The sequence below is a fragment of the Xyrauchen texanus genome, chromosome 9 (genome assembly GCF_025860055.1).
Source record: "Xyrauchen texanus isolate HMW12.3.18 chromosome 9, RBS_HiC_50CHRs, whole genome shotgun sequence".
Lineage (NCBI taxonomy): Eukaryota > Metazoa > Chordata > Actinopteri > Cypriniformes > Catostomidae > Xyrauchen > Xyrauchen texanus.
The window spans coordinates 15,802,328-15,815,799 of record NC_068284.1 but is presented as its reverse complement, the minus strand read 5'-3'; the positions used below and the strand labels follow the sequence as shown (position 1 = coordinate 15,815,799).

Genomic DNA, 13,472 nt, shown 5'->3' with positions numbered 1-13,472 from the left:
TCTGCATCTTGGATGTCAATAATATCACCCCTTCCTTAATGTAAGTGTGTGTGTTCTGCATTGTGTCTGATTCGTTTATTTTTATTTGACAAAAATAAAGAAAAAATCAGTCTTTCAGTCTCACAAATTATTTTTTATGGTGGGTCAAATTTGTACTGAACAGTATGAACGGGGTACTGTTTGATAAAAAACTCCTACTCGGCGAATCAAGTACAGATTTGTGTGTGTGTGTGTGTGTGTGTGTGTGTGTGTGTGTGTGTGTGTGTGTGTGTGTGTGTGTGTGTGTGTGTTGAGATAGCAAGTGGAGGAAAAGTCACCAAGTCTCATACCACTCAGATAAAGGAACCAATTTTTATTAAATTAACAAAAACGAAACAGGTAAAAAATGACCCTAACAGGGGCCTGGGTAGCTCAGAGAGTATTGACGATGAGTACCACCCCTGGAGTCACGAGTCCGAATCCAGGGTGTGCTGAGTGAATCCAGCCAGGTCTCCTAAGCAACCAAATTGGCCTGGTTGCTAGGGAGGGTAGAGTCACATGGGGTAACCTCTATGTGGTCACGATTAGTGGTGCCCAGTCTCAATTGTGCGTGATAAATTGTGTGTGGATCGCGGATAAAGCATGAGCCTAAATATGCTGTGAGTCTCTGCGGTGTCAGGCATAATGAGCCACGGGATAAGATGAGCAACTGAGACTTGTCCTCCACCACCCAGATTGAGGTGAGCAACAGTGCCACCACAAGGACCTAGTAATGGCACTGTTCCACTGCACGTTATGGTTCGACTCGCCTCAACTCTACTTGCTTTACTTTTCTGAACTTCCTTTTCCACTGGTTTGAAGTTATGAATGCAAAGCATTAAATTAAACTAGAGAAACGGCTACTTTAGGTGATGTAATTTGCAACATTACATCTACAATAGAATTAAAAATTATCTTTCATACCTGAAAATATTTTTTTTGGTTTTAAAATTCACAGTGTTGCTATCAGAGACATGCCACTTCTCATATGAGCTCAAAAAGGAAATGGGAGTCAATGATATTGATGACATCACCGCAGCTCTTTTCTGATTGGTCAAACTGACAGTGTTACAACTAACCCAGTGTTACAACACTCCCCGGCTATCCTTTTCCACTGCAGTTTAGTGCCCCTCAACGTGGGTGGGATTATAAGCCACTTCTACTGCCGTGACATCGTCTTAAACATGACCGCAAGCTGTTAGCTACTAGCTCATTGTGCTGCATAAAGCAGTTGTTGCATGGTGATTTTACACAAGTGTAACAGTTAAATTGGCCTGGTTGTTATAGAAGCAAGCTTCCAGTAGCTGGTCAACTAAATTAATAAAGTGAAGCTTTCAAGCAGAGTATAGAGTTAACCTAACAAAACATACCATCCTTCATCGTGGATCAACGCCAGTCCAGGGCACTCTCCCTCCCATTGCTCGCCGGTTTAGATAGTGTCCATTTGGTCTTTTCCTTGATGGTTTTGTAGTCACTTTTTTACTTTTCCCTACTGTTTGTAGGTCCGGTGGTAGCTGTATGCGGCCAACAGCTGAGACACTTCCTGAGAGACATTTTTGTTTCGCTCATTGCGAACGAGTGGACCTTCTGCACCTCGTTTATTGACACGAGGTGCAGCAGGTTTTGTGCACAACCATTTTGTTTTTCACGATTCGAAAGTCGCGTGAACAAATTATGCTGCTATTGCTGTTGCTAACTTTAAAACTAGCGGGTTGATGTCGCGTGTCAGAAATCCAGTGCCGCTGGTAGTGATGATTCTCCCTGACCAATCAGTGATCTGCAGGATTTTTACGTCACATTTAGTATCGGCTCGGCTCGCTTGGAAGCTCGACCGAGGTGGTACTAAAAAAAGTATCAGGTACCAGGTACTATCCACAGTGAAAAACCCAAAAAAGTGAGCAGAGTCAAGTTGAGTCAAGTTGTACCGTGCAGTGGAAAAGCCCCATAAGTAGTGGGAATTGGCCATTCCAAATTGGGGAGGGGGTCGGGGGTGACCGTAACAGTGCATAAGCGTTAAGAAAGCAATCCAGTAGTGTAATTTTATATATATATATATATATATATATATATATATATATATATATATATATATATATATATATATAAGCAAAAGTTTTGTGACACTAGATATAGTTAAAAGTTAGAAATAGATATAGTTATAAAGTAGATGAATGAAGAAATAGAACAATGTAAATTTACATGATACTAAAGTGACTTGAAAAAAACCAGTTGCTCAAATGCGGCTTTATGTACAAAAAGGTCTGCCTGAAGTCTTAAATTTGAGACATATCGATTGCTGCTATTACATCAAGTTAATTTTACTGTCAAAAAGAACAAAGGTGTTTTTGAAAAAAGGATGGGAAAGCTTCCTGAATCTATTGTGTATGATATAGTTTTTTCTTCCCCGACTGTAACATTAACAACCATGAGAATTCAGAGGTGTCTGGAGCATGTGAAATGTCAAATCTAGTTGATTCTCAAATCCGTTTAACTCTTTTTACTGTGTTACCAAATTATTTTATTACTTTGAGGTCCATGGGTGTATCCTGAATATAGCCCCTGGTAATGGCATAGATTTAAGCTTGAAATGTTGCCTGGGCATGGTCCAAAACATATTGCAGCTGTTAACAAATTATGTAGAGGATCAGAAAGAATCGTATTCCTGAGGGTGCTGTCTGCACCTCTAGAGCTGTTTAGTTATATAAATTGTACATGTGCGTACATATTTTTCTATTAATCCTAGCATGAACTGCATAAAGAGAAAGTATCGAGATGACAATAATTGCCATTTGAATGTTCCAGTAGTTTGGAAATCATTCTGGCTAGTTATGACAGTCAAGAATTTCCACTAAGAGACAGCACTGCCGTCATTCAAGCATTTTGAGTTGGGGTAATGTGAGGTCACTGTTTTCATCAGCCGGCTAAATTAGAAATTATAAGCAGTGAGTGACATGGCTGTGGTTTCCCAGTCTGACCATTCTTCTAAGACACTCTTAGATGGTCTGTTGATGGTTTAGATTCAGATGTTAACCTTCAATGTTTTATATAAAACTGGCATGCATTTTGTAGAGGTCTGTATATATCTCTCACATCCTTTCTCTCCTCTTTCCCCCTCTCCTGTTATCGATCATTTCACCAAGGGCACCATGCCTAATTTATGACTTAACACTCTTGTGGGGAGGACAGGAAGAATTGGGTTTCACCTTGCTTAGTCTGAAACATTGAACTCCAGAATCACTCTGGATTGTATATGTTTATATTTGTCTAATGGTTCATGTGACTCAAACTTGATTGGCCTTTCTTAGACATGGATCATGTGTGCAGTCAGATATACGATCAAAACAGCTGGCATCCTCAGATAAATCAGTATAACACACCCCGCCACCTCCACAGGTTTACATAACAAACAAGTCTTTATTTAAAAGGAGATTTCCTTATTAAATATTCTAAACCTTCAAGATCATGTGACTTGGAATATGTATTATGTTACAGTACATTAAGCCTGAAATGCACATGTTATTTTACCACCATTAAATGCATAAGTGGGTCAAAAAAGAGGTGGAATCTACATGCTTATTCTTTATTAAATTAATTATTTATTTCAAGGAAAATTAACTGTAATGATAATTGTATTCCTAATTTGCATTTTAAAAGGGTTGATATTTATTTAATTCAATTCTGAAGAGTTTCACACACATTGAAAATTAAGTAGTACTTTTGGGTATCTGTATAAAAAAGACTGTATAACAATTTGCATGTTTTGGTGGTAAGATATGAAATGTCTCAAAAACCCTACAAACACAAATACATACAAGGAAGTAAAATGGAATAAGATAAAATGTTTTTAGCAACAAACCCCCCATCCCCACCCCCCAAAAATAAAATCATAAACTTTTAAAATGACTACCATATGTACTCATATTGCTGTTTTACCCTTTACCGCTTCATTACTCTAGCTATACTGTTTTGGGGAGTGGTAAGGCGTATCCTGAAAAAATTTAATACATACTAAGATCTGGTCAATGAGCTATTACAATTATGCCCTTGCCATGTACTAGGCATCTAGCCTCTCAATAGGGCCTGTCCCTGTAATGGGAGTAATGCCATGCACTTAAGATAAATGCAACAGCTGAATGCCGATATACTTGCACGACACATAAATATAAATGTAAACATTGTATTTAACATATTAACACTTTGATTTAACATATTTAATAGCATAGAAGATGGAAAATAAAATCAATCAATGTATTACAAGTGTATTAGCAGCGTATAAGTGCAATGAATACCATAGTAAACTTATAATTGTAAAACATATTCAACTATATGTTAAAAAGTGAGTTCACATGGTCAAAGACATCTTGAAACATCAGATAAAAAGGCAAAATTATAGTCAGAAAGTAAATGGTTGTGTCATTTTATACTCACATATGCATTTTAGGGTTAATATGCCTAACATGGTATTATAATCATCATCTGAGGCTATACTAGTGAAATTACATGCAAGATTTATATGTCTTCTCTTAGGAAGTATTTTGTGCCTTTAAGAGAATCATTACAGTATATGTGTAATTCTCTGTGAGGGATCACCAGTGTGCACTCCCTCCCTTGCACTCATTGTGCTAAAAATACACCAGGCCAGTATTATTACTTTCAAATGAGCACTTTCTCCTTGCGGAAACGGCATCCCTGTTCCAAAACATTCCTTCAGAGGAAGTTCTATTCTGACCCCCCATCAGAAAGCAAAGATTAAATTACTTTCAAAGAGGTCTCCCAAGAGGTGAGCCCCCCCTCAGCGATGGAATAAATGACACAGAATATTAATACTGCCATCACCAAAAGGGTGACTACATGTCAATAGCTGTTATAATTTGTTGTTCCCATGCACTAGAGGGAACACATTATTTTAATAAGAAGAAAAACAAATAGACAAATGGAAATAATCAGCCATTTGGACAAGGACCATATATTATTTTTACAGTGAAGAACCTCATAGCAAAGGAATGCACATTGGTAGTTGGGTTGTGTTCTTAAGACCAGAGAACCCTGGACATAAGAATCTTCCTGCATGTCTTGCACAAGCAATTATCTGCCTTTGCCAGAAGACTACACCTGTCCGTACCCCAGTGAGAGAGAAGCATTTATCTGAGTTACTTCTTTTACAGCAGTGTTTTCCTCCTCCACATCTCCCTGACAGGTCCATACATACACAGTCTTCACTGCCTACTCATAAGGAAGTGTTTCTCTGTGTCTCTTACCCTGTACAGCAACATATACTGTGCCCCAGGGGAGATCAGCTGGAGCAGCAGGATATTTGGCCTAATGCACAATGTGACTGGGCTGTTTTGCCATGCCCATGTCCAGGTGCCAGAATTAAGGAGGAGCATTATAGGTATGAGGGATGAGAAGGGTTTTGTCTGTACCTCAGTATATTATAATTGTATTTAGGTACGTTGGTTCCCTATAGCATAGACTTTAATATAAGAGTATATTATAGAGTTTTTTATTGATAACAGATGAGGCTTTTATAAGAATTAACAATAGATAGAATTTAATTGATTATGAAAGCAGTCCAGCACTAATAGATTATAGGGATAATTCACCCGACATTTAAATTCCCTCATTTACTCACCCTCATGCCATCCCAGATCTGTATGACTTTCTTTCTTCTGCTGAACACAAACAACTATTTTTTTAGAAGAACATCTCAGAGGCCAGAACTTTGAAACTCCAAAAGGCACATAAAGGCAGCATAAAAGTAATCCATATGACTCAAGTGGTTAAATCCATGTCTTCAGAAGCGATATGATAGGTGTGGGTGAGAAACAAATCAATATTTAATGACTTTTTTACAATAAATCTCCACTTTCACATTATTCTTTTGTCGATTCACATTCTTTGTGCATATCGTCACCTACTGGGCAGGGAGGAGAATTTATTGTAAAAAAAGGACTTAAATATTGATCTGTTTCTCAGCCACACTTATCATATCACTTCTTAAGATATAGATTTAACCACTTGAGTCATATATATTACTTTTATACTGCATTTATGTGCTTTTTAAAAATTCAAACTTCTGGCCACCATTTACTAGCATTGTACAGAGCTGAGATATTCTTCTAAAAATCTTCATTTATCTTCTGCAGAAGAAAGAAAGTCATACACTTTGTATCTGCTCTTACACGGCCATCCATGTCAGGGATCCTAAGAAATCCATTTTCCATGCTTTCACGCAAACTGTGGGGCATTCCTTTGATTGGCATCTCTGGCATCCAATCATTTAGTGCAAAGCGTCAAACGTAGGTTTTGACTGCACGAGCATCCAATCATATGCGCCCGACTGCAAGAAGCCTCATCATCAAAGTATAATTTGAATGTAGGTTATGATGAAGAATCTGAAATACCCCTCCCTTTATGTTCGCCGGAGAGGTTATGGCTTCTGCTTTGTTTAAATGCTGCACATGCCGAATAATGATTCCCAAAACGCGTGTTGGATTTTAAAATAAAATAAAAGTTAAATCGGTTTAATTCCGAGCCCAACTTCACGAGTCGCTTAAAATGGTATTTCCATAAAACAAATTTGATAAGCAACGCCCGTGGTTGGGTCGTGTTTTACTCGTATGGTTGTTTAATAAATATCAGATTAGCAACTAAACATGTCTTACTTTCTGAAAGGGATAATGCAACTGAAAGAATATTACTGAAGAAGCGTTTGGCTTGTTTGTGTACGTGATATCTATCTAATTAGTCAGAGGGAAGAAAGTGTTGGAAAAGAGCTGTTTTGGCGTTTACTCGCAGTGCTAAGTTTAGTGCGAAATTCACGGAAAGGGGAGGGGCTGCGTCTGGCATGAAAACACAGTTTCCCAAATACCGCCCTATCGCCGAAAATCTTTCATGTGCCAGTGCCTTGCACACTTTGGCATCTAAACTCTCTGTAAAATTGTGCATAACGTGTTTAGGGGAGTCAGCAAGTCTAAGCAGTTCATAAACAGACGCCAAGAGTCTCGATATTTGTCAACAAATTAATTTCATGAATTTCATAATAGTGCCATGACTTCATATGTTTGGAGTTTGGCTGTATCGACGTATTTGCTGATAAAATGTTGTACAGATACGTCTGTTGCAAAAAAAAAAAAAGAACGGAGGTTGGAGGTGTGTCTTCTCTGTCAGTGCTGTTGAAATACCGTCTGGGGGTGTGTCCTTTTACGTTTAGAAATATTTTCCATTGTTCCACTCTATTGCCTTAAAGACACACCTCCTCGGAGCTCGCTGGCCAATCATGTAGAACCGACCGCCTCTGAAACCCCGCCCACAATTCTATATTAAAGCCTCCTTCCTTGCATGCCGTCGGCAAAAGAAAGCTTCATTACAATAGTGATTGTAGGAGGACACAGGCGGATTATTCTCGCATTTGCCTCCGTTTCCAAATTGAATTGCTAAACACAATATAAATTATGGCAGATACGAAGGTTGATTCCGCAACAGAAATCTCCGCAAAGGTAAGAAAGGAATACCTCCATAAAAACGAAATTCACATTGAAAAAGAAAATGATTTTAATTTGTCTTCTAGTTTAAATTTAATGCGAACGCAAATTACATATTTATGATGTATATTAGCCGGAGAGAATCGTGACAAATGGGAGTGAAGTATGCGATAACTGGTCTCTAAGGACCTTGATCCATCGTAACAAGATGTTTAAATTGATACATTGTAGCGCGTGCGGGCTGAAAGCACGTTCAAGCGCAGTTTCTCATTGTCCGGAATGTAACAGTCTGCGCGCGCGGGTTCTTTGTTTATACAAGCGTGTCGGTTCTTCTTTGAACAGCGGCGATGTGCGCTGAGGACTTTAACGGCTGTTTATCGTGATAAATCGTTTAGAGTGCTTAAACGTGCGATTCTTTTGGATTCCGTTTACCAGGTCTTCAACATGTTTAGGTAACACAAATTTATAGTGTTTTCTTTGAAGCTTGTTGTTTTCCAGCACCCGTTCCTTTCCTAAAACTTCTTAAATACTTCGAGCACTCGTTTATTGTAAGCCTGTTTATTCCTTACCGCTTAGTTTGTGACTTACGGACGTTACGGCGGGATCGAGAGTGGGTTGATCGGTCGGTGGCTCCGGAGCTGAAAGTTTGCCGGTTTTTCTGAACCTCAGTCGTTAGAAAATTAAACCAGAACTAAACATGTTATTTGACTGAACATTTCGCGAAATGTAAAAATCATGTTCGTTGACTGAATTTCGAATGTCGGGTTTAACTAAGCTCAGGTCCGGTATTGGTTGATGCCGCGATACGCGGAACTCCGATTGGCGCCGCAGTGCATCATATTTCGAACTCAAATGAGACCATTTTTAAAAGTAATTTTGGTGAGCCAATGGTGAAGAAATGATGTACGTGATATTCGAACGGGGTTGACGTTCGATAGGCTATATGAACTCTGTTTGGGCGATGACGTGCAGTCTTCTATGTAAATGCACACCCAAATAACTAAAATTTTGTCAAGATTGTGTCGGTTGTGATATTCGGACTACTTTATATTTTTCCATGTGTGACTGCAACGTGGGCTTGTTGGTTTACTAGTTTGCAGCCAGAGACGTCGGTGAAAATGTAAGGGGGCGGTCCTAGTTGATGTGGTTTATAAACGGCTTAAGGGCTGAAGATTATATAAACGAATTAATGAAAATATTTACAAGGATACGGGTTCTTTAAATGCGTTTGGTATGGCTTTATTTGCAGAGAAAGTGGTTTCATGCTAATTAAACGAGTGAAAGATATTCTGACACATCTCGGGTTAGAATTTTTTTTTTTTTTGCTAGTTTCTTGTCTATTCTGCGACTGCGCGACGTAAATCCAGGTTAACGTGACGACTGTGATGGTGTGCGTGCCGAAATCAATCGTGTTCTGGCGTGTTCGGAATGGATGCTGAAGGCCATGCGTGCGTTTCCTTTGTCCTTTTATTAGAGTTCGTCTTCATCTTGCTGACCTACAATGCTATGGCTCTAAATAATCGTTTGTTTGGTATATTAATCTTGCGCGTTTTGGGTTTAAACAAGCGTGTAAACAGCGAAATATGGTTGCTTGTCGAATATTCCATCTACAGCACCCACAGAAGGTGCATTATAATTATGTGTAATATTACAAACGCGCTAACACTGTTACAGGCGGGATTAGGAGTCGTTGATGGACAGCAAAAATCTCTGCTTCAGCCAATGAGGTGTCAATGTCAGAGGGGCGTCATTCGAAATGCAATTTACATTTATGCGCATAGGGGGCGTTTTGCTCACGTCAATCCTAATCTTAATTGACTCGGCCCATTGGATGAAAAGATGGCTCCAGTCTGACAGTTAAATGTTTCAGCCAATTCATCAGGTATCGTGTTGATTTAAGCAAATTAGTTTATTAAAGCCATTATACATTTCTTTTTCTTTTTTTTTTTCATTTATAGGACTTGAAGGAGAAGAAGCTCCTTGAGGAAAAGGAAAATGGAAAAGATGCAACTAACGGAAAGGTAAATATTTAGCTAATGTTTGGTCTACTCAACATTTTTGGGAAAATATATAGTGTAACGGTGCAATACTTTCTGAATTTTATGAAAAGGAGAATGAGGAGAATGGAGAGCCTGAAATTGATGAAGATGAGGATGAAGTAGATGAGGAAGATGAAGAGGAAGGAGAGGGTTGGTGCAACAATGTTCACAAACAATTGTCTAAAAGTGTTTGGAAACATTTTTATGGCATGGCTAATGGTTTTTTCGTGCAGGTGATGAGGACGAGGATGAAGATGATGATGAGCTGGGTGGAGGAACAAAACGTGCTGCTGATGATGATGATGACGACGACGAAGATGATGAGGTATAGTCACGAACAACTGAAGAAATAATCACTCCAATTTGTTTAACTTTTCTCTATTAAGGTGATTTTGATTTTTTTTTTATTAAACTATTTTCTGTTCAGGATGATGTTGACCCCAAGAAGCAGAAGACGGACGATGACGATTAAAGATTGTTTCGTACTGCTGAGCAGATGTCGCCGCCTCCGTTTCAACACAACTGTTGGAGACTGGCATAAAGGACTCAAATGCATAAAACATGGTCATTTTCAAGTTCGTCACCCATGTCAACCAACTGACCCCAATTCAAAATTTTCTAGAGGACAGACCACAACTCAGATTTCCCACATTCACAATGAAATATACAAGACAAGGATTTGTTTGTATTTTTATTTACATTTTATATTTTTGTACATATTGTGAAGAGATCAGCCACTTGAATATGATCTCCTGTGACCAAAATGGTGCTTCTTTATGAAATTTTACTTGTTTGACCATGTCTCAATATTTTGACATAAAAGACAACGTGTATAAAATCAACAGCCATTGAACTCAGAGCATTCCAGTAAATTTTATGTATGATCTTTAGTTGTACCATAAAACTAGTTTTTGAATGGGAGGGCTAGGCCAAAGAAAAGGAGCTGTGGTGTCTTTCTATTTGTTTTGTCTACATTATTTGTTTTACCTTGGCCTGTTTGTTGTATGTGTGAAGTTTGTTGTTCAGCAATAAACTTAACTTTTATTTTGTGAGTTATACCCAATTCTTTGTTTCATACATTTGCCACCAAAACAAGCTTGGTTTAGATGAATTATGAAAGGAGAGAGAAAAGTTATAACTACTTTAACCTCTTGTATTATTCATCGAATCAATTGTAATTTGATGTGCTTCCATCCATTCAATCGGTTAATAGGAAACTTGCTCAATTTCCTTTAACACGATACATTGACAAAGTAAGGCCCTGTTTCTAAACCAACATATACAGAAAGCAATAACACTTACCAGATTCTAACTAATGTTAATGAATGAAACCTGATTGTAAAGTGTTCCAAAAACATCTAGTATATAAAATGTGGTTCAGTAAAAGCAGCTTTGTAAACTTTAATGTGAGAACTAACAGTCAAACTAATAGCGGTGAGTATGAGTAGAGTTGCGTAAGTGCCAAAGATGGTGTTTTTGCTGCATGTCCTGCAGCAGATCTAAAGCCTTGAAGGGGGGTCTTCAGGTGTGATAATAAAAGACCCTGCACTGAAGCAGGCTTCTAACACGTACGGACAGACACACTTTACATCTGTGTCCTTGCCTACCTTCCACAGCTGATTGTGATTTCCCCACTAGACTTTTCAGCAGATGTCATTTAGTTCTGCAGACGTGCACTAAATGTAAGTATGTGTGTGTGTTTTCTGGCTGACAAACTGGCTGATGTCATGTCTAAACAGGCATCTATTTCAGGCTTATATGTCAGGGTCAGGTTTGTGGAGGCTGAATGCTTGTGGTCTTGAGCAAGTGAATGGGCATGTGTGAAGATCAGTAAACCAAGCAGCCACATGTGTGCTATAAAATGCCATTAAATAAAGGACATCTAAGATAGAAGTCATCAGGCCTTCTATGATTTTGTAAGGTAACCAGAATTTAGCTCTTTTACCAGTTTAGAATAAATCATGCTGTAAGATAAGTAAAACAGCAATTCTGTTCATGTTGAATTCTCTGTTTCTTACCACAAACACACACACTTCCCCGTTTTCTCTGTGTAAGCATGTGCTTTGATCTTGATAAAAGTGGAGCTGCTCAGTCTAGACTGGATAGCAGCTGTCGAGGAGACTTCACTGAAGTGCATATCAATATGCATGCAGCAGCTTGAGTGTGAGGCATCAGCACCAATGCTGGTATGTGACAAAAGCATGACACCAACCTATCCAACACTACATGTTAATGCATGTCAAAATGTGGCTCCAAATTCAGTTACCTAAAAAAAATAATGTAGTCTGACTTGATAATTAACTGGTCACATTTCAAAGTTTGCGATAGACCTAATAACATACATGGAGAGCGACACTTTTCAGAAGGTGCTGTTTCCATCAGGGATGAAGTGGAAGAAGAAATAAATTATTATATGTATAAATTGCATTAAATGAAACAGCATTCACATATGTGGTTCACATATAAGACTGTATATGAGGTGAATTACAACTGCTTTTATCTCTAGCTCTACTAAAACAACATGTAGACTGTTAAAGTTACATTTACTAATATTAAAATAAGATGGCACATTAAATATTACATCATATATTTGGTAGCATTTTACAATAAGGTTCCATTCAATAACATTAACGCATTAGGAATATCATAAACAAACAAACAATTTACAATATATGTCTTAAATAATTTATTAATCTTTGTTCATTTTAGTTGACAAAAGTAGCCTACTATTGTTCATAGTTCATGCTAGTTCATAGTGCATTAGCTAATGTTAACAAATACAACTTTTGACAAAAAAAATGTATGACTATATGATGATATTAACATTAATAAAAGTATTGTTAATTGTTAGTTCATGTTTACCAATGTTATCAAATGGAATCTTATTAGGAATTGTTACTATACATTCAGTACTGTTGTCTTACCGGGTGCAGACGTAATAAAACAGCCCGATTCGATGGATATCCCGTTTTAATCTGTCCACATTTAATGTTTTCATTTGACTGACCTACAGTTGATGCCCCAACGTGTTACTGGTAAAAATAATCAAACGTAAATAGAAACGATTTTAACGTTGTCTGAAAATCACTGGTAAAAACAGTCCACTTCACGTCCAGGTTGACGTCAAATGGTAACTGATCTGTTTACTGAGTTCCATTTCCAGGACAGCGGTGCGGAGGCGGACAGTCTGCATCATTTCTCGGCAGAACTGACGACAGAATGTGAAACGCACCTCATACAAATACATTCAGAAGTTTTGACTTGCTAAAACTGCCCGTCCTCTTCTGCCTCCTACTGGAAAGAGGTATGGCAAGCTGTTTTAGCTTTTATTCATTCGCATGATTTTAAATGTTGAGATCAACCATTCAGTTTTCAATTGTGGAAATGCCAATTGTTGATATCAATAATTACATTCCCACTAGTAAAAACGTGAATTACTGATATAAAAATGACGTCATCACTCGCAGAAATCACATTCTAGATATCAAAAATGGAAGTTCAACTAGTAAAAACCATAATTCTTGATATCAGTAATTGAATTTTCACCAATTCAATTTCACAATGATCTTTGATACTGCTGCAAGACGAATTTACTTTTATTAATTAGCAGGATATGAATAGTTGAAATCAACAATTCAATTTTCACTAGTCAGAATGTAATTGTTACTAGTAAGAAAGTCTTTTCATATATCAGTAATTACACTCCAAAATTTTCAGATATCAATATTACAATTTTGACTACGGTAGTTGTAATTTAATTGTTGATATCAAGAATTAACATTTTACTAGTAGCAATGTAATTAATGAGATTGGGAAAGGGGTGTCTACTAGTAACAAATATTGCCTTTGCAAGTAGTTTTTATTTTATGTTTAAGAAACAGAAAATTTGAATTATAATGAATTTTTCATTGTACTAAAACACTACAATAAA

At 37.6% G+C, this 13,472-nt stretch overlaps 1 protein-coding gene across 1 annotated transcript; it reads left to right on the top strand.

The window, feature by feature from the left end:
* Nucleotides 1-7,350: 7,350 nt before the first annotated feature.
* Nucleotides 7,351-10,593, top strand: ptmab (prothymosin alpha b). The gene is made up of 5 exons (XM_052133262.1): nt 7,351-7,517; nt 9,461-9,523; nt 9,613-9,691; nt 9,775-9,866; nt 9,969-10,593. Exons 1-5 carry the CDS (start codon nt 7,473-7,475, stop codon nt 10,011-10,013), a joined length of 324 nt encoding a protein of 107 aa, XP_051989222.1. The 5' UTR covers nt 7,351-7,472; the 3' UTR covers nt 10,014-10,593.
* Nucleotides 10,594-13,472: the final 2,879 nt, after the last annotated feature.